Here is a 20,089-nt window from a genome sequence, read left to right on the forward strand (position 1 = left end):
CGGGATTGGTTACTGAGTGATGGTGGGGTCATGTTTTCCTGGATGTTCCTTGATGCTTATGGGTATTCGTCAATGTCTGGGCATTAAAGAGTTAGGTATTTATTTTAATCTTCACAGTCTGGGCTTGTTTGAACCTGTCCTGGTTAAAAAGGCTTTCCAAATATTCAAAGGGAATTGAGTGTTGGGTTCTAAGTCTTTGATCATTGGAGCCATACAGCACTGCGTATTATTCCATGCCCAGGAATGCTGTGACTCTTGCAGATTCCTGGTGGTACTACCTTGGTGGACTTGAGGAAGATACAAGAGAATTCCCTGGATTACTAGGCAAAGTTTCTCACTCTCTTCCCTCACTCTCTGTGCTTTGGGCTGCTGGAGTTGGGGCAAGAGTGACATGGGCATTCCCTCGTGGCCACCATTGCCAGGTCATACCTGAAGCCAGCCCTGTCTCAACCAAAGCCCATAATGACTGTTTCCTGGCTACCTCCTATGTTTATTCAAAGCCCAAGGGCTCTTTAGTCAGCAGGTGGTAAATCCTGCCTGGACTGAGTCCTTCCCTTCAGGGCAGCATGTTTCCTTCTGGCCTTGGGTGCATCCAGAAGTGCCTTCTAAGAACTAAGGCCTAGACTCAAGGACTTCAGATGTCTGCTTGGTACTTTATTTTTCTGTGTCTGAGCTGGTACCCCAGTTACAAAACAAAGTCCTCTGAATTCTTCCCTTTCCTTTTCCCAAGTGGAAGAAGACTCTCCCCGAGCTGCACTGCCTGGAGTTGAGGGAAGAGTGACACAGGTACTGGCTTGGCTGGTGCTGCTGGTGTCTCATTGGGTCATTTCCACCCCAAGTTCACTGGCTGTGAGCCAGCACAGCTGCAGGAATTGCCCAAGGACTATAGTCTTTGTGGCCCAACTGCCTTACGAATTTAGTATGAGCCCCAGGCTGCTTTTCATCAGCCCGTGATGAGGGGTAGCTGGAACACAGGTTTCAGGGCAGAGGATTTCCCTCTGGTTGGGTTGGTCTAAATGCTCCCTCTATGGGCTCTGGCAGAATTCTTCCCTGTGTTGTGTTCCCCTCTGCCAGGCCGGCCCTAGGTTTCAATGTTTGCCCCACAAATTGTTGAATTTGGTTTTTATCACTGGAGGTTTTTGTTTGGCCATCTTGCTTTGCCTAGGGCGCTATTGTTATTTTAGTATACTCCTTCTACTTATTAAAAAAAGTTAACTGTAAAACAGCCTCAGGTAGGTTCTTCAGGAGGTATTACAGAAGAAGGCATCATTATCATAGAAGATGACAACTCTGTGTGTTACTGCTCTTGAAGACTTTTCAATGGGGCAAGATTTGGAGGTGGAAGACAGTGATATTGATAGTCCTTGCTCACTGTAGGCTAATGTGTATGTTTGCATCTTAGTTTCTAACAGAAAAGTTATATAAAGTAAAAATATATATATAAAAGTTTAAAAATAGAGAAAAATTTATAGAATAAGGATATAAGGAAAGAAAATATTTTTGTTTAGCTGTACAGTGGCTTGTGTTTTAAGGTAAGTGTTATTAGAAAAGTGTCAAAAAGTTAAAAAGTTTATAAAGTAAAAAAGTTACACTAGGCTAAAGTTAATTTATTAAAGAAAAATATTTTTTATAAATTTAGTGCAGCCTAAGTGTACAGTGTTTATAAAGTCTGCAGGGTAGTGTACAGTAATTGCCTAGGCCTTCACATTCCTGTACCACTCACTCAGTCACTGACTCACCCAGAACGATCTCTCGTCCTGTAAGCTCTATTTGTGATAAGTTCCCTATTCAGGTGTACCCTTTTTTATGTTTTATACTGTATTTTTATTGTACCTTTTCTATGTTTAGATACACAGATACTTATGTGTTCCATTGCTTATGGTATTAAATACCATAACATGCTGTGCAGGTTTTTAGCCTAGAAGCAACAGGTAAAGGTTATATCATATACCCTAGGTGTGTAGTAGGCTTTACCATCTGTTTGTGTAAGTACAATCTTATGTTTGCAAAGGATGAAAATGCTTAATGTTGCATTTCTCAGAATGTATTCCCATCCATAAGCAATGCATGACTGTAGTTCCGTCAGTTGCTGAGAGAGGGGTTTTGAAGTCCCCAACTATAATTTAGATTTATCTGTTTCTCCTTTCAGTTCAACCTTGTATTTTAAGGCCTTGTTTTTTAATGTGTACATATTTAGGATTATTATACCTTCTTGGTAGATTTATCCTTTTATCATTATATAATGTCCCTCTCTGTACTAATTTTCTTTGCTCTAAAGTGTACTTTATCTTACATTAATACGGCCATTCCTATGTTTTTAAAATTAATGTTTGCATTATATATCTTTTACCATCCTTTTATTCTGAAGGTACCAATGTTGTTGAATTTGGAGTAAGTTTCATGTAAATAAGATATGGTTACATCATGTTTTTCATTTACTTGGCCAGTCTCTGCCTTTTAATTGGGGGGTATTTAGACCATTTACATTTAGGGTAATTATTGATATATTAGGGCTTATGTCTACCAGTCTATTAGTGGTTTTGTTTGTTTCCTCTGTTACCCATTTGTTTCTCTTTTCTTGGCTTCCTATGGGTTACTTGAAAATTTCTTTAGAGTCCATCTTGATATATTTATGTTTTTCTTTTTTAGTTTGAATTCATTTTACTTTTAGACAACCTATGTGATGTGTTTTAAATCATGATCAGAATAAATGAAGAGCTTGAGAAGATGTCACTTCCATTTGTCTTAAGTCCTGGTATGTGTGTATGACAGGCTGCAGCCAGTTGTGATGACAGATGATAGATCCAAAATAATTCCCAAATTTGTTAATATTTTTCCATGTTTAAACTATCCTTAAAGAAAATATCATTTGGGGTCACACTGTGTCTTCACGGTAGTTCAGCAGAGCAGCTGTGCTTTCTCGACTCAAGTTTTTATCAGTAAAGGACTGGTAGTTTTTTACAATAGCAAGAATGTGCTTGAGTTTTTCTGCAGCTCCTGTCATAAAATGTTTTACTCTTTCTAGTCTTTGTTCTTCAATTTGCTTTTGATTGATTTGGTGTAATCTTTCATGTACTTCTTGTAGGCTTCTTTTGTGAAGCTGGTTTCCTGCAAGTGGTAGTTCATGGTATCAACACCAGTGATTATTGTGCTTTCAGTACCATCACCCTCAGGGCCTTTAGCAGAAGTATTTCCACCAGTGAGCAAGTCATCTGTGTTATCCTCTGTCCTACTGACAATCTTCCCTTCCACCTCCAGGCACAGCCTGTTTGCGATCACCCAGATCTTGAAAACGTCAGAGATAATCATGATAGTGGCTGGAGGGAGATGACAACAGCACTTAGAGCAAAAACCGGGATATGGGAGCAAGTATGGTACAACCAGAGTGGCACTTGCAGGGAGTAGGAAGCAAGCGGAAAAGTTTGTGGTGTTTTTTCAGTGTATCACCTTCCAGAGTTTTCTTAGTGATTGGTCTGCATATTACAGTATCAGCATTTTACTACTTTGCGTGAAGTGTAGAAACCTCTCTCCCTGTTTTAGTGCCTTTGCTCTCCCCACTTCTAAATATCATGGTCTTGAGTATCAGATGGTGTTCTAATTTGGTTTGAATCATTGTGTGTGATTAGAAAACTCACGATGAGAAGGACAGTTTTCAGTATTTCCCCATGTTTCTATTCTTTCCATTTTTATTTCTTCCTTCTTAATGCTTCAGGACTTTTTTATCATGTCTTTTTTGTTTGAAGTACTTCCTTTAGCCATTCTTTAAGACTATATCATTTCTAGTGACATATTCTTTTAGTTTTTCTTTATCTGATAACATCTTTATTTCACCTTCATTCCTGATGGATAGTTTCATTGGATATAGAATTTGTGGTTGAAAATTATTTTCTTTTATCAGTTGTTAGTTCTACTAAGTTTTAACACATTTGCTTAAAAGGAAATACTAAAGTGTTTATAGTGTGTATATCTACTCTTACTGATACTTTACGAACCCCAGAAACCCTTTGGTTGCTCATGAACAAATAATTATTATGAAAATGTTTTTACCCTGCAAAAGTTAGTTAGTGTGCTTTCTTTAAGTGAGTTCTTCTCTACTTACCAGCATCTGAAGTTCCTGATTTGATTCTTTTATAGGATCAATATTTTGATACATTGGGAATTTATGTACTCTTATTTTCTTTTGCAGCTTTCTGTTCAAAATCAGGAGTTTGAGACAAATGAAGATGGAATCCCAAAAGTGGATCAGTTTCATTTGGTATGTGACCTTTTTGCCATATAGTGGTTTGAAACATACACAGTAATGTGACCTTAAGTATTTGACTGAAAATTTCCTCTAGTTTTTGTAAGAATCCAAAATGGCTTTGGCAATAAAGAGTTACTGAAAAAAAATTCAAGTGCCCTACCTACACCACTGCCAGATAACTAATTTAATACTGCTGGATTGTATGTTGGTTGCACAGATATATAAATTATTAATTAAGGAAAAATATTATTTACTATACATTCCAAGATCATATTATCTTAAAATTAATGTCTTATTATAAGTTTTTTAAATAACTACTTAACTGTATCATTTGTCATTTAAGTATGTTGTTGAGATTGTTTTGTCATTCATGTATGTTTTTATATTTTGAGTAGGTATTCTGTACCAGGAATTGTACCAGTTGCTGGGGTTACAAAGATTGTACCAATAGCCAATAAGTAGAGTATTAAGAAAGTAATTTGGGGAAAGCTGATTTGGGTTCTTTAGAGAAAGGGGGAATCCAGTATGACTAGATATTAAGAGGTTAAATATGACAGTGAATGAGTCTAGAAAAGTATAATGATCAGGCTCTAAAAGTTCTCATGTATTTTGATAATTTGTACTACAATGAATGAAAACATAATATTGTTTAACTCCACATAGTCTCCTAATTTATTTGACCACAGAAATATTTTATCTTATAATAACTACTAATATCCCATGAATTAATTTTTAGAAAACACACTTTAGAAATGATGTTAAGGAGATTTGCCACACTTCTTGGGTAGTAGTAAAAAACATTTCAGACAACTTTTGGGAAACTATAAATCTGTGTTATAATTCCTGGCTATTTTGGTAATGGTTTTACACTTTTGAAAAACCTGTGATAAAAATTTCTTACTATTAGATATAAACAAAACAAAACAGTAATGCTACATCAGAGGTTATAGCTTCACCAAAAGTGAACACGTGGAAGCCCTACTCTTTCAGGTTTGATAAAAAGATTACCTTGTACCAAGTTATCCTGAAATTTAACTTAAACTTAAAACACATTTAAGTTATGGTTTTGTACCTTTTGTGGGTCAGGAATCTAGGGGCAGCTTATTTGGGTCTTCTGCTTCAAGATTTTTAACAGACTGCAATCACAGTGTTAGAGTTGGCTGATTGTATCCTTATGATATTATTTTATATATTTCTTTTTTCCTCAGTTAAAAAAACTGGTAGATATAGAGGCTTGATTAAATTCAGATTTAATTTTTTTACAATGAGTATGTTTTATAGGTGGTACTTTGCAAGTCTCATTGTATTGTGTCAGGGGTGTCATTTGGTGTCTGGTTGTTACCGTAAGATTGGTGCTTTCAGGTAGAAAATTTCATTCACGCATGGGTATAGTTTTAGTTTTTCTATTCTGTTCCATTGGTTTGTTTATTAATACCCCAGCACTGCACTAATTTAATTAAAACAGGCTTCATAATATCCTTTAATACTTGATACAGCTAGTTCCTTCCTCTTGGCTATTTTTTGTCAGAGCTTTCATGGCTGTTCTTATCATTTTTCTAAAAGGTATTTACAGTTAACTTGTTTAGTTTCAAGGAAAAAAAACTGATTGTGTTTTTATTGAAATTATGTAACCTTTACAAATTAGGGAAAATTGACACATTTGTGATAAGTCATTTTTGTCCAAGAATGCAGTAAGACTTTGTTCCATATCTGCTTTTGTGGTTTTGAGGAGCATGTGTTATTTTTTTCTCATTTAGATTTTGTAAATTTTAAGTTTATACCTAGTGAAGGTACTCTCTTTAAGTGTGCTTTAAAACATATTCTGTAGAGTGCAATAGGAACATTGGCATTCATTCATTTATCAAATATTTACTGAATGGCTACTATATCCCAGACACAGTACTAGTTTCTGGGGATGAAGTGGTAAACTAAAATTTCTAACCTTAAGCATCTTACAGTCTAATGAGGACACTAGCAGTAAACAGATGACTTTTGTTCAGTATGATATGTCCTCTGATTGAAGTAATCCGTAAGGGACAAATACAAGGCATGTTAAGGTGCCTTTGAAGGTGGAAATGATGGAAAAGCAGCATCATAGGGTGTTTACATGTGATAATGCAATGGTCTTTGAAATAGTAGCACATAAATTCTGGCTCCCATAATGATGATGATAGTGGTAGCAGTGCCAGAAGGGTTCCCAGAGATGATCACTTCAAAACTGAGATCAGAAACAGTTGTCTTATGTGAAGAAAGTTACCTTTCCAGGCAGAGGAACTTCAGTGTGAAATTTTTATAGTGTCAAACTCTGACCAGTAACCTATAAAAAGAGGAAAAAGGGAAAGTTATGAAGTATTATTTGTTGGCATTTCACTTGTTTTTGAGAGATTTCAGCCGTGATTCTCTTTTTCTTTTTACATTTTCCCCGCTAATTCAATTCCATGGTTTCAGTACTGAAGGTATCCGTTTCCAATAAAAAGTACAATCATCCCTCAGTATCCATGGGAGGTTGGTTCCAGGACCCTCTCGCGTGCTAAAATCCATGCATACTCTAGTTCCGCAGTTGGTGCAGTGGAACTCACATATATGAGAAATTGGCCCTCCTTATCCTTGAGTTTTGCATTCTGAGAATACTATATTTTTGATCTGTGTTTGGTTGCAGGTTCAGAAGCCACAGGTATGGAAATATGACTGTATTTATTTTATTTTTATATATAATATTTGTACATATTTGTGGGGTACACGTGATATTTTATTACATGTATAAAATGTGTAATGATCAAATCAGAGTATTTAGGGTATCCATCACCTCAAATGTTTATCATTTCTGTGTGCCAGGAATATTTCAAATCCTCTGTTTCAAAATATACAATACATTGTTGTTAACTCTAGTTACCCTACTTTGCTATGGAACATTAGAACTTACTTCTTCTATCTAACTATATGTTTGTACCAATTAACCAACCTCTCTACATCCCACTAATTCCCACGCCCTTCTCAGTTTCTGATAACTACTATTCTACTCTGTATGTCCATGAGATCATTTTAGCTCCCACGTATGAGTGAGAAGATGTGATATTTGTCTTTCTGTGCCTGGCTTATTTCACTGAACATAATGACCTCCAGTTCCATTCATGTTGCTGCAAATGACAGTATTTTATTCTTGTTTATGGTTGAAGAGTATTCCATTGTGCATATATACCACATTTTCTTTCTCCGTTCATCTGTTGATGGACACTAACGTTGATTCCTTGTCTTTGCTATTATGAATAGTACTGCAGTGATCATGAGGGTTCAGGTATGCCTTTGATATACTGATTTCCTTTCCTTTGGATTAATGCCCAGTAGTGGGATTGCTAGCTCCTGTGGAAGTCCTATTTTTACTATTGTGTGAAATCTCCTTACTGTTTTTCATAGTAGCTGTACTAATGTATATTTCCACCAAGAATGTATAAGAGTTTAAGAGTTCCTGTTGTTTGCATCTTTGCCAGCATCTGTTATTATTTGTCTTTTTAATAGCCATTCTGAGGTAAGATGATAGCTCATTGTGGTTTTGATTGCATTTCCTTGATTATTAGTGATGTTGAGCATTTTTTCATATACTTGTTGGCCATTTTTATGTCTTCTGAGAAATGTCTATGCATGTCTTTTCCCCACTTTTTAATGGGATTTTTTTTTTTTTACTGTTGAGTTGTTTTCTGGATATTAGTCCTTTGTTGGAGGAATACTTTGTAAATATTTTTTCCCCATTCAACAGGTTGTGTGTTTACTCTGTTGATTATTTCCTTTGCTATGTATGTGTGCAGAAGTTTTTTAGTTTAATATGTCCCATTGGTCTATTTATGTTTATGTTTTTGTTGCCTGTGCTTTTGAGGTCTTAGCCATAAAATCTTTGCCTAGACAAATCTCATGAAGTGTTTCCCCTGTGTTTTCTTCTAGTAGTTTTATGGTTTTGGGTCTTATGTTTAAGTCATTAATCCATCTTGAGTTGATTTTTGTATATGGTGAGATAGGATTTCAGTTTCATTCTTCTGCATATGGATATCCAGTTTTCTAGCACCATTTTTTGAAGAGAGTGTCTTTTCCCAAATGTGTATTCTTGGTACCTTTGTTGAAAGTCAGTGGCTATAAGTAGGTGGATTTATTTATGGGTTCTTTGTTCTGACACATTGGTCTATGTGTCTGTTTTTACGATAATACCATGCTGTTTTGGTTACTGTGGCCTTGTATAATAATATATTAATATTTTGAAGTCAGATAGTGTGGCGCCTCCAGCTTTGTTGTTTTTGCTCAGGATTGCTTTGGCTATCCATGCTCTTTTTTGGTTCTATACAAATTTTAGGATTTTTTTTTCTCTCTGTGAAAAATGACATTGCTATTTTGACAGAGATTGAATCTGTAGATTGCCTTGGGGAAGTATGGTTATTTTAAAAATATTCTTCTGACCAGAAGCATAGAAATGTCTCCATTTATTTATGTCCTCTTCAGTTTTTTCATTAGTATTTTATATTAATAGTTTTCCTTGTAGAGGTTTTTCACCTCCTTTGTTACATTTATTTCTAGGTATTTTTTTGTAGCTATTAATGATGTTTTCTTCCTTAGCTAGTTAATTATTGGTGCATAGAAGCACTACTGATTTTTACATGTTGGTTTTGTGTCCTGCAACATTATTGAATTTATTTATTAGATCTAAGCATTTTTTTGGTGGAGTCCTTAGATTTTTCTGTTAATAGATATGAGATTGTGTCATTGTGCAAACAAGGACAATTTGACTTTCTTATTTTCAATTTGTATGTATTTTGTTTGTTTCTTTTGCCTGATTGCTGTGGCTGGGACTTTTAATATTGTGTTGAATAGGAGTGGTGAAAGTCGGCATCCTTATCTTGTTCCAGTTCTTAGAGGAAAGGTTTTCAGTTTTTTCCCATTCAGTATTATGTTAGCTGTGGGTTTGTCATTTTGATGTAATTTTGGATTTGGTTTGCTAGTATCTTATTGATGATTTTTTGCATCCGTGTTCATCAGGGATATTGGCCTGTATTTTTCTTTTTTTGTTGTTATGTCCTTATCTGGTCTTGGTATCAGGGTAATGCTGGCCTCACAGAATGAATTAGCAACAATTCTCTCCTCCTCAATTTTTTGGAGTAGTTTGAGGAGATTAGTGTTAGCTTGTCTTTGAAAGTTTGGTAGAATTAAGCAGTGAAGGCATTTGGTCCTGGGCTTCCTTTGATGGGGGACTTTTAATTACTAATTCAATCTCATTAATTGTTACTGGTCTGTTCAGTTTTTCTGTTTCTTCCTGATTAAATCTTGGTAGGTTGTATGTATCTAGGAATTTATCCATTTCCTCTAGGTTTTCCAGGTGTTAGTATGTAGTTGTTCTAATAGTCTGATGATTTTTTGTATTTCTGTGATATCAGTTGTAATGTTTCCCTTTTGTTTCTGATTTTATTTATTTGGATCTTTTTTCTTGGTTTGTCTTGCTAGCAGTTTATTGATTTTATTCATCTTTTCAAGAAAACCAACTTTTTGTTTTATTGATCCTTTGTATTTTTTTTTAGTTTCTATTTCAGTTAGTTGTACTCTGATTTTTCTTACTTATTTTCTTCTAAAATTTAGGATTTGGTTTGTTCTTGCCTTCTCAGTTGTTTGAAGCGTGTCGTTAGATTGTTTATTTGGAAGCCTTCTACTTTTTTTTATACAGACATTTATTGCTATAAATTGTTATTGTATCCCATAGGTTTTGTTATGTTGTGTTTTGATTTTCATTGTTGCAAGAAATTTTAAAATTTCCTTCTTAATTTATTCTTTGACCCAGTGGTCAGTCATTCAGGAGGATGGTGTTTAACTTCCACGTATCGGTATGGTTTCCAAAGTTTCTCTTGGTATTTATTTCTAGTTTTATTCTATTGTGGTCTGAAAAGAGACTGGATATGGTTTTTGTTTTTAAAAATTTGTTGAGACTTGTTTTGTATCCTGACATATGGTCCATCCTGGAGAATGTTCCATGTGCTAATGAGAAGAATGTGTACTCTGTGGCTGTTGGATGAAATAGTCTGTAAATTTCTGTTAGATCCATTTGGTTTCAATTGCAGTTTAAATCTAATATTTCTTTGTTAATTTTCTGCCTAGATGATACAATGCTGAGAGTAAGGTGTTGAAGTACCCAACTATTATGGTATTGGAGTCTATCTTTCCCTTTAGATCTAATAATATTTGCTACATATATTTGGGTGCTCCAGTGTTGGGTACATATATTTTTAGAATTTGTTGTATTCTCTTGCTAAACTAATCACTTTAGCATTATATAATGACCTTCTTTTTTATTTTTTGCTATTTTTTTAAATTTCAGAGTATTACAGGGGTACAAATGTTTTGGTTACATAAATTGCTTTTGTACACTTTGAGTCAAAGTTATAAGTGTGCCCATCATCCAGATAGTGTGCAGTGTACGTATTAGGTGTGAATTTACTCATCCTCTCCTCCTCCCAACCTGCTTGATTTCTGATGAGTTTTATTTCCATATGTGCACATAAGGTGTTGTTAGATCAATTCCAGTTTAATGATGAGTACATGTGGTGTTTGTTTTTCCATTCTTGGGATATTTCACTTAGAATGGTCTCCAGTTCCATCCAGGTTAATACAAAAGATATTAGTTCACCATTTTTTATATGGCTGAGTAGTACTCCATGGTATACATATACCATATTTTATTAATCCACTCATGTATTGATGGGCACTTGGATTGTTTCCACATCTTTGCAGTTGTGAATTGTGCTGCTGTAAACATTTGGGTGCAGGTGTCTTTTTTATAAAATGTCCTTTTTCCCTTTGGCTAAACACCCAGTAGTGGGATTGCTGGATCAAATGGTAGGTCTACTTTTAGTTCTTTGAGGTATTTCTATACTACTTTCCACAGAGGTTGTACTAGTTTGCAGTCCCACTAATAGTGTATGAGTGTTCCTGTCTCTCTCTATCCATGCCAGCATTTGTTGTTTTGGGACGGACGGACTGACTGACTGACTGACTGACTGATTTATTTATTTATTTATTTATTTATTTTATTTTATTTTATTTTTTTTAGACAGAGTCTTACTCTGTTGCCTAGGCTAGAGTGCAGTAGCGTCAGCCTAGCTCACAGCAACCTCAAACTCCTGGGCTCAAGTGATCTTTCTGCCTCAGCCTCCCAAGTAGCTGGGACTATAGGAACGTGCCACCATGCCCAGCTAATTTTTTCTGTATATTTTTAGTTGTCCGGATAATTTCTTTCTATTTTTAGTAGTGATGAGGTCTCGCTCTTGCTCAGGCTGGTCTTGAACTCCTGACCTCGAGTGATCCTTCTGCCTTGGCCTCCCAGAATTTTAGGATTACAGGCGTGAGCTACTGCACCTGGCCTGGGACCTTTTGATAAAAGCCATTGTTACTGGAGTTATTGTGGTTTTTCTGTTTTTGACTTACAGTCAGTTTTATCTGATATTAGTAAAGCTACTCATGCTTGCTTTTCATTTCCATTTGCATGGAATATCTTTTCCTATCTCTTCACTTTTAGTCTATAGGTGTCTTTATAAGTGCAATTAAGTTTCTTATATGCAGCATATAGTTGAGTCATGTTTTTTAATCCATTTAGCCAATCTATATCTTTTTAAGTGAAAAGTTGAATCCATTTACATTAATGGTTATTGATATGTGAGGGCTTATTCTTATCATTGTATTAATTGATTTCTGGTTGTTTTGTGTATCTTTTGTTCCTTTCACTCTTATTGTTTATCATTGTGGTTTGGTGATTTTACTGTAGTGATGACATTTGAGTCCTTTCTCTTCCTCCTTTATGTGTTTATTCTACCAGTGTGTTTTATACTTTTGTGTGTTTTCATGATGGTAGATATCCTTTCACTTCCAGATGTAGGACTCCCTTGAGCATTTATTGTAGGGCTGTTTTCCTGGTAATGAATTCCCTCAGCTTTGGCTTGTCTGGGAAAGAGTTAATTTCTCCTTCATTTATGAAGGATAACTTTGCTGGGTATTGATACTATCCTTGGCTGGCATTTTTTTTTTCTTTCAACACTTTGGTTATATCATTTGATTTTCTTTTGTTCTGTAAAGTTTCTGCTGAGAAATCTGCTGTTAGTGTGAGGGGACTTCCCTTATAAGTAACTGGAAACTTATATTGTTTTAAGAATTCTCTTTGTGGTTGACTTTTTACAGTTTGGCTATAGTGGGCCGTGTAGAAGACCTTTTTGAATTGTATCTGTTTGTGGATCTCTGAGGTTCTGTATCTGGATGTGTACATCTCTTGCTAGACATGGGAAGTTTTCAGCAATTATTTTGTTAAATGAATTTTATTTCTCTTTGGTTTTTTTTCTTTGCATTCTGTGACACATAAAATTGGAACATTTGTTTGCTTTGTGAGGCCCCATAGGTCATGTAGAGTTTGTTCATTCAGTTTTTACAATTTTTCTTTATTTTTTTTGACTGGTTTATTTCAAAAGACCTGTCTTCAAGTTTTGAAATTATTTCTTCTACTTGATCTAGTCAATTTTAAGCTTTAGAGTGTATTTTTTAAAACTTAAGTCAATGAATTCTTCAGTTCCAGGAATTTTGTTTGCTTTTCTATTTTTAAATGACATCTGTGTCTTTAGTAAATTTCTCATTCCTATATTAATTTTTATTTCTGATTTCTTTTTATTTATCTTTGTTCTCTGATATCTCACTGAGCTTCTTTTATATCAATATTTTGAATTCTTTTTTCTGGGGTATAATAAATTTCTTTTTGATTAGAATCTGTTTATGGAAATAATTATTGTGTTTCTTTGAGGGTGTCATATTTTCTTGCTTTTTTATGTTCTTTGTATCCTTACGTTGCTATCAGTGCAACTGGCATAACAGTTGCTGCTTCCAGTTTGTGGATTTGCTTTCATAGGGGAGGACTTTTTCCCGTAGATGTATCTATGGTGTTGGTTGGGTAGGGCACTTTGGTTTTGATTCTGGGTGCATGGAGGAGTGTAGTAGCAATAAGATTTCTTTGGCTGTAAATAGTTTCAGTGGTATCTGTGATTTTTTTCAGTGGCTTAGGGTGCAGTTGTTAGTGGAGGCTGTGGGGAAGTTTGCCAAGGACAGGGTAGGCCAGACCGTGGGCCCTACTCGTGACATCTTTGGCCAAGTGTGCCTGTTCTTAGATCCCAGGATGGCATACATTGGCACTGCTGTTAGCGGGTCTAAGTGGGCCATTGCTTTGGTCTCTAGGACTCTTTCTTAGGTGCCGTTAGTGCCAGCAGTAGGCCAGGATTGTGGGTGGGTTCTTGTGCCTTTGGGTAGTGGGATTGATGTGGATGATGGCAGTAACTGTGGCTGGATAACCCTGTGGCTCCCAAGCAGTTTTCATTGATGGTGGTGGTGGTCTCAGTGGGCTGGGCAGGCCAGTCCCTATGCCTGCAGGTGGCCTGTGCAGTTGGGTGTTAGCTGTGGTGGTAGTGGCAGGTTGAGTAGGCTTGTCCTCAGTCCTCTGGGTGGAGTGCTCAGGTGCCAGTGGTAGTGGATGGGACAGGATGATTCTCAGATCCCCAGATGGCATTCTTGTGTACTGGAGTGGGGTGAAGCTGGGCCAGGGAGGCCTGTTTTCAGGTCCCCTGGTGGTACCTGCAGGCAGTGGCTCTGATAAGCAGGGGTAAGTGATTCCAAAGCTCCCTGTGGAATGCATGGGTGGGGGCAGGAGCAGGTGCATTATAGCTTTGCTGCTGAGGTTGGCAAGGTTGCTTTCAGTGGCAGCAGCTGTAAGCAGGTAGCTGGGGAGCCCCAGGTCGTGGTTATCTTTAGGGCACTTGTATGTGCACAGTGGCTGTGCTTTGGGATGGTAGAGTTACTGCCAATGGCTCACACTTCAGCCCTGGCAGCAGCAGCCAGCACCATCAGTGATTGTGGATGGGGGCTGTCAATAAGATTTCAGGGATATGGAGACACAGGGGCTGTTGGGCCCCAGGGCAGGATGCAGTCAGGTGGTGGCTGGGCTCTCAAAATGGCACTGTGGTGTTCTAGCTGCTTAGGACTCGAAGGGTGTGTGGGACCCAGCATGAGCTCCCTCTCTGGAGCAATGTCATTGTGTGGTCTCCAGGCAGCTCTCTAGGCTAGTCTGAGGGTCCTTGAAGGTCAAGGGGCTTTCCCTTGGCTAGGATTGCAGGAGTCCATGGTGAGAATGTTGACCTCTGGAATCTTGCACTTACCTAGTTCCTGAATTGAGGAGTCTCTCTAGGTTCCCAGCTAATCCTGGCTGAGCAGGCTGCCTTGCTTACCTTTTAGATCAGCGGTCCCCAGCCTCTCTGGCATCAGGGACTGGTTTCATAGAAGACAGTTTTTCTGTGGGGGCGGGTGGAGGGCAGCAGCAGAGGCACTCTACACCTGAGGAGTTGGGGACCATCGTCTTAGATGTTTGCTGTAACTTCTTTGTTGAATTTCAGTGCTCCCATCTTAGATGATCTATTCAAAGTTGACTATCTACTCATTATTTTTATTATTCTTTGTGGAGGAGGCAAGTACCAGATGCCTCTGGTCAGCCATCTTGAAGTCCCTCCCAACTTTATTTATTGAAAAAAAAAATCCACATGTTAGTGGACTTATTCAGTTCAAATCCATGCTGTTCAAGACTGAGTCAGGAGGATAACTTTAGGCCAGGAATTTGAGACCAGCCTGAGCAAGATCCTGTCTCTACAGAAAATAAAAAAATTAGCTGGGCATGGTGGGACACACCTATAGTCCCAGCTATTTGGGAGGTTGAGGCAGGAGAATTGCTCAAGTGCAGGAGTTTGAGATTATGGTGAGCTATGATGACACCACTGCACTGTAGTCTGGGCAACAGAGTGAGACCCTGTCTCAAAAAGAAAAAAATCTAAATAGAAAACTTGATTTAGCTCTATATCATTGACCAAAAGTGTTTTTGAATCGAATTTTTCTTTTTCATTATAGGTTTGTCCTTCTGTTCATTTGTTTTGATTTTGTTTTTGTTTTATAACATCTGTTTTTCCTTGCAGGATGATAATGTCAAATCCCTCCTCTGTAGCTTGATATATTCTAGAAGTTCAATGACGGCTGAGCAAGTTCTGAATGCTGAATGTTTCTTGATACCAAAGGGAAAATCAATTCCAAACCCAGAAAAAGATACTGAATATACCCAATATAAAAAGGAAGAAGAATTAAAGTTGGAGAACTTGGATAAATACGAGGAAAAGACAAGAAATGGTGAAGCCAACTTTGATTAATAAAGTAGTGTTCCGTTGTTGTTACAGGTGTTCTTTTTAAAAATCTTTGTTTATTTTGGTTAATAAATCTGGAGTTCTGGAATTGGTTGGGTTGTGTCTTTAGTATTCAGATTGTGAAAAATAAAAGATATTTGGCTGTGCAAAAAATTGTATGCTTTGAAATTTTGTTTAACTTGGAGTTTTTAAGGAAGGATTTTCTGATTGTAATTACTTTTTGAAATTGAGTAATTAGAGTGTGATACTTATAATAAGAAAGGTTATTAGATCACTGGACAAGTCCTATACAGATTTTCAGTATGTTGACTAGCTAAGACTTTTATTCAAGAAATGATAGTTGGCATCTGCTTTGCTTTGCATCCAATTCTGGAAATATAAAGATAGTATAAAGATAAATAAAACATGGTCATTACACTGATGAAGCCTGCAGTCTATTGAAATATTCAGAGATATAAATAGATTGTAATATAATATGGAATATCCAATGATAGCTCTAGTTTTTATGGGATTATACAGCATAGGTCCTTATCCTGTGGAGGAGGGATGTCAGGGAAAGCTTTCTGGAGGAGGTGGTTAAATCCTAAAGGAAGAGTTGGAAAGGTAAAGAGAGGGGCAAGAGTATCTTAATTAGCAGAGAAAACATGATGAAAGCACTGAGGGGAGAAACAGTTTGTTGCATTTAATAGTATAAAATATAAAGCAAGGAATAATCAGGTAGATGACTCATACCTAATTTATCTTATAAGAAATTTAGAGTTATTAAAGAATTATAAACAGCTTTAGCTACTTCAGAATCCGTCTTCTACCTACCATCAGGATAGGGACTAGGGAGAGACTAGTTAGAAGGCAATTATAATAAACTTTACAAAATAGGCCAAAATCAGTTGGACTTTGTGATTGAAATGTATGTAGACTAAAGTAGTATGGCAGAGTCTCTTCTTGCTATTTTAATATACAGTCTTCTTTTATTCCTTAGTTATAGAGCCTCAGTTTTATTTGAGGTGGCAGTCTACTCAGTAAAACTACATTTACTATTTTCTCTTTTAGTTGAGGCCTTTTGACTAAGTTCTTGCAAATAAGGGTCCTTAAAAGGAGCTGACATAACTGGAAGGTGTTCCCTTTCCTACTTCCTAGAAGCTAACAGGATGGCTAGAGTTTGAGCAGCCCCTTCGGATCAAGAGATGATCCTGAGGATGCATGCCATGAGCTAGGATGATGAAATAGCAAATTAGAAAGAGTTGGTGTCCCTAATCATTCTGGAACCTCTTTACTAGCCTCTCTGTTATTTAAGAGAATAATAAACCCCTATATCAAAGTGTGGTTCCTGTAACAGTAGCTTCAGCATCACCTGGGAACTTGTTAGAAATGGAAATTCTTCTCTCTATTCCAAACCTATTAAATCAGAATCTCCATGGGGGTGTGTGGAGCGTAACAATCTGTGTTTTAACAAGCCCTTTAAGTCATTCTGATGAATACTAATGTGAACCATTGCCACAATATTCAAGCCATTGCTACCTTTTGGGTTTCCTATTTTATGGTAGAACTTAATTTTACGTGGTTCAGCAGTAAAGGCACAGCAGCTAGGTTTAAAGCAAACTTGGATAATTAAAAGGAACAAGGATCAACCGCTTTATTTACCCTCACTATTTTAAATAAAGAATTAGACCCGTGTTTCCTGAGTTATTACCTGCTGAATACTACTCTTTTGGGGTGTTCAGCACAAAAATGAACTCTGTGATTTGTTTGCGAAGTGAATGCTAAATTGAAGATTGATCATGCATGTTAGATAGTAAAGGTCCTAAAATGTTCTGTAGGAAAGAAAGCTGTTTAGTTTTATTTAGCCCAGTGTTTGCCACAATAGACAGTGGTACCATTTTCCCCCACATAATACAGAGAAACTTTTGTGAAACTAGAGTGAAGATCAGATTTTGTGGTATACTAAGATAGTATTTATTTTTACTTCATGTTTTAAAATTGCAAATATTAATGAATGATGAGAAGAAATAAATTTTATGTATCTGTTCAATGACATACTTTCTCTTGTATATATGTGTGTATGTATGTGTAAGGGCAGTACAAAGGCAAACAGATGTGTTCACTGCCTTGGAGGCAGTCTGTGGATGATGCAGCATGAAATAAGGTGTAATAAGAACAACAATATATGTCACCAAAAGAAGATGTAGGGAAGAAAAGGATGATGAGGATGAAAAACAGACATTGGACTCATTTTGGAGGAGCACAGTAGAATCCTGCTTGTTTGGAACTGGAAGAACCTCATTTTGGGCCAAGGAAATTAAGGAAGCTCAAAGGTTTGATTTGGGAAAGAGCAAGAAATTAGCTGGAGTATAGCATATTTATGAGAGAGTCCAGAAATGAACCTGCAAAAGTATATCGGGGACAGAGGATCTTCAGTTGCTGTTTAAGAGGTAGAACTCTATTATAAACTTAGGAGTATCTGAATTACGCAGTCTTGTTTGTTTTAGAATAAAATATCCACAGAGGATGATTTGGGCAAGGAAATTTTGGATGTAAGGAAAAAGTCAAGTCAAGGATGATACATTTTACTAAATAAGTGAGGCAGAGAAAAGGTCATGTTTTAGGTCAGCGTTAAGGTTAATATAAAGAGTGTAAACTTTCTCTGAAGAAATCTGTGAGAAGCCTCTTTTTCCCTTTCATAATATCAGTGATAAGTCATTTCAGTTTGTATTTTAATGCCAACATTGAGTTTATTCTTAGTATCTCTCTTTTAACTCAGCAAATAACGTACTTTATCACTTCTCAGTTGCTGGTATAATCATATCTCCTGCTATTAAAACTATATACAGAAGCAGTTCTCAAATGGTAGAATAAGGAACTCTGAATGTCCACTCTTCCATAAAAACAGCAAGAACACTGGAAAAATCATCAAAACCAACTTTTTTAGAGTTCTGGCTGTTAACCAAAGGCTTGCAGCAACCTGAAGAACATTTATTCAAGAGAAACGGCTGAATCTTGGTAAGAATAGCCAACTCTGTGGTGTTTTAATGTACCCTATTCCCATTTCTTTGCAGTAGCCTTATAAATTAGGAGCCTTACTACCAGGATAGCTGTGCAAACCAGCTCCATATAGCAGCAGAGAATGTTTGGAGAACCCCAAAGGCCCCATTGCTAGAGAATTGTCACTATTTGACTTCTCTGGCAGCTCCCTGGAAAAGCCCCATTCACAGGGCTTTTCTTTATTGAACCTGATTCAGAGTTCACTCAGTGGGAAAAATCCTTTTCCTAGGACGTTGGTTAAAAAATATTCATAGCAGTTGTTTAACATGGCAGCTGCTTGAGGCAGTGAATCCTAGTTGGGACAAATAATTTAATAGGAAAATTTGAGGAAGGAGATGTCCCTAGGGTGCCTTGAAAATCTCTGACAAATTCCTGGGGATCTGGAAGGCTGTGTACATGTTCAGGGCTGTGAACATGTCCAGGAAAGATCTGAGAAAGCCCTGATCTTTCATCTCTGGCTGACCTTGAAGTTCCAGAAAACAGGATGAGAAGGCTAAGGCAGAGTTGTAAACTTGCAGAGGGTTGAAGGTGTGACTACATGTATGCATGGAACCTCTTAGAAAAGGTTGGAAAACTTAATGTTTCCAGATATTTAAGGAAATATCTGTTTAATGTTTAGATGATCACTAAGCAAAGCTGCACATGACAGAGAATATAGGCTTCCCAGAATTAGTCTAGGAAAGTCACTATTCAAACATCACCAGCAACAACAAAAACAGGAACAACAAACCCTGGGTTTGGGGGATTATGATTTCTACAGTTGCCACAATATAGTGTTTAAAATTTCCAGTTTTAGCTCGGTGTGGTGGCATGTGCCTGCCGTTCCAGCTACTTGGGAGGCTGGAGTGGGAAGATCACTTGAGCTTGGAACTCAAGGCCAGCCTAGGCAACAGAGGAAGACCGCATTTGTTTAAAAAAATAACTCCAATTTTGAGGAAAAAAAAAAAAAAGACATGCAAAGAAATAGGAAAGTATGGTCCATATACAAGAAAAATAAAGCAGCCAATAAAAACTGTCCCTGAGGAAGCCTAGATGTTGGACTTAGTATATTCAAAGAACTAAATTCAAAGGAAACGACATGAAAGAGAAAGAAAAGCAAGAGAATAATATCTCACCAAATAGGAATATCAATGAGGAGATAGGTGTTATAAGAAAGAACAAATAGAAATTAAGGAGCTGAAAAGTATAATAAATGAAGTAAAAACGTTAGAGGGGCTCAACAGCGTATTTGAAATAACAAACGAAAAAAATTTGTGATGTTAAAGATAGGTTAACTGAGATTAGTCTGAGGAATAGAAACTAATCAAGAAAACAGAGCCTCATAGGTTTGTGGGACACTATTAAACATATCAATAACACTGGGAATTTCAGAGGGAGAGACAGTATTGGGGGCAGGAACAAAGAATATTTGAAGAAGTAGTGGCTATAAATTTCCTGTATCCCAGAAGCTCAGTGAACTCCAAATACGATAAATTCAAAGAGATCCACAACTGGACACATCATAATCAATTACTGAAAGCCAAAAGGGAATTTTGAAAGTAGTGAGAAATGACTCATACTATACAAGGCA

General features: G+C 36.8%; 1 protein-coding gene and 1 pseudogene across 2 annotated transcripts in view; one reads left to right on the plus strand and one right to left on the minus strand.

The window, feature by feature from the left end:
• STK31 (serine/threonine kinase 31) overlaps positions 1 to 15,633 on the plus strand; it is an 83,111-nt gene extending 67,478 nt beyond the window's left edge. Inside the window, exons 23-24 of one of the 2 annotated variants that reach the window (XM_045564345.1) lie at positions 4,187 to 4,255; positions 15,259 to 15,633. In XM_045564345.1, the coding sequence (XP_045420301.1) occupies positions 4,187 to 4,255; positions 15,259 to 15,486 (297 nt within the window). In that variant the 3' untranslated portion in view covers positions 15,487 to 15,633. The remainder of the gene's footprint in view (positions 1 to 4,186; positions 4,256 to 15,258) is intronic. The other variant, XM_045564346.1, reaches the window with a different exon arrangement.
• Positions 2,826 to 4,153, minus strand: LOC123647492 (annotated as a pseudogene).
• Positions 15,634 to 20,089: the final 4,456 nt, after the last annotated feature.

Source organism: Lemur catta, chromosome 11, assembly GCF_020740605.2.
Source record: "Lemur catta isolate mLemCat1 chromosome 11, mLemCat1.pri, whole genome shotgun sequence".
In the NCBI taxonomy this organism is placed as follows: Eukaryota; Metazoa; Chordata; class Mammalia; order Primates; family Lemuridae; genus Lemur; species Lemur catta.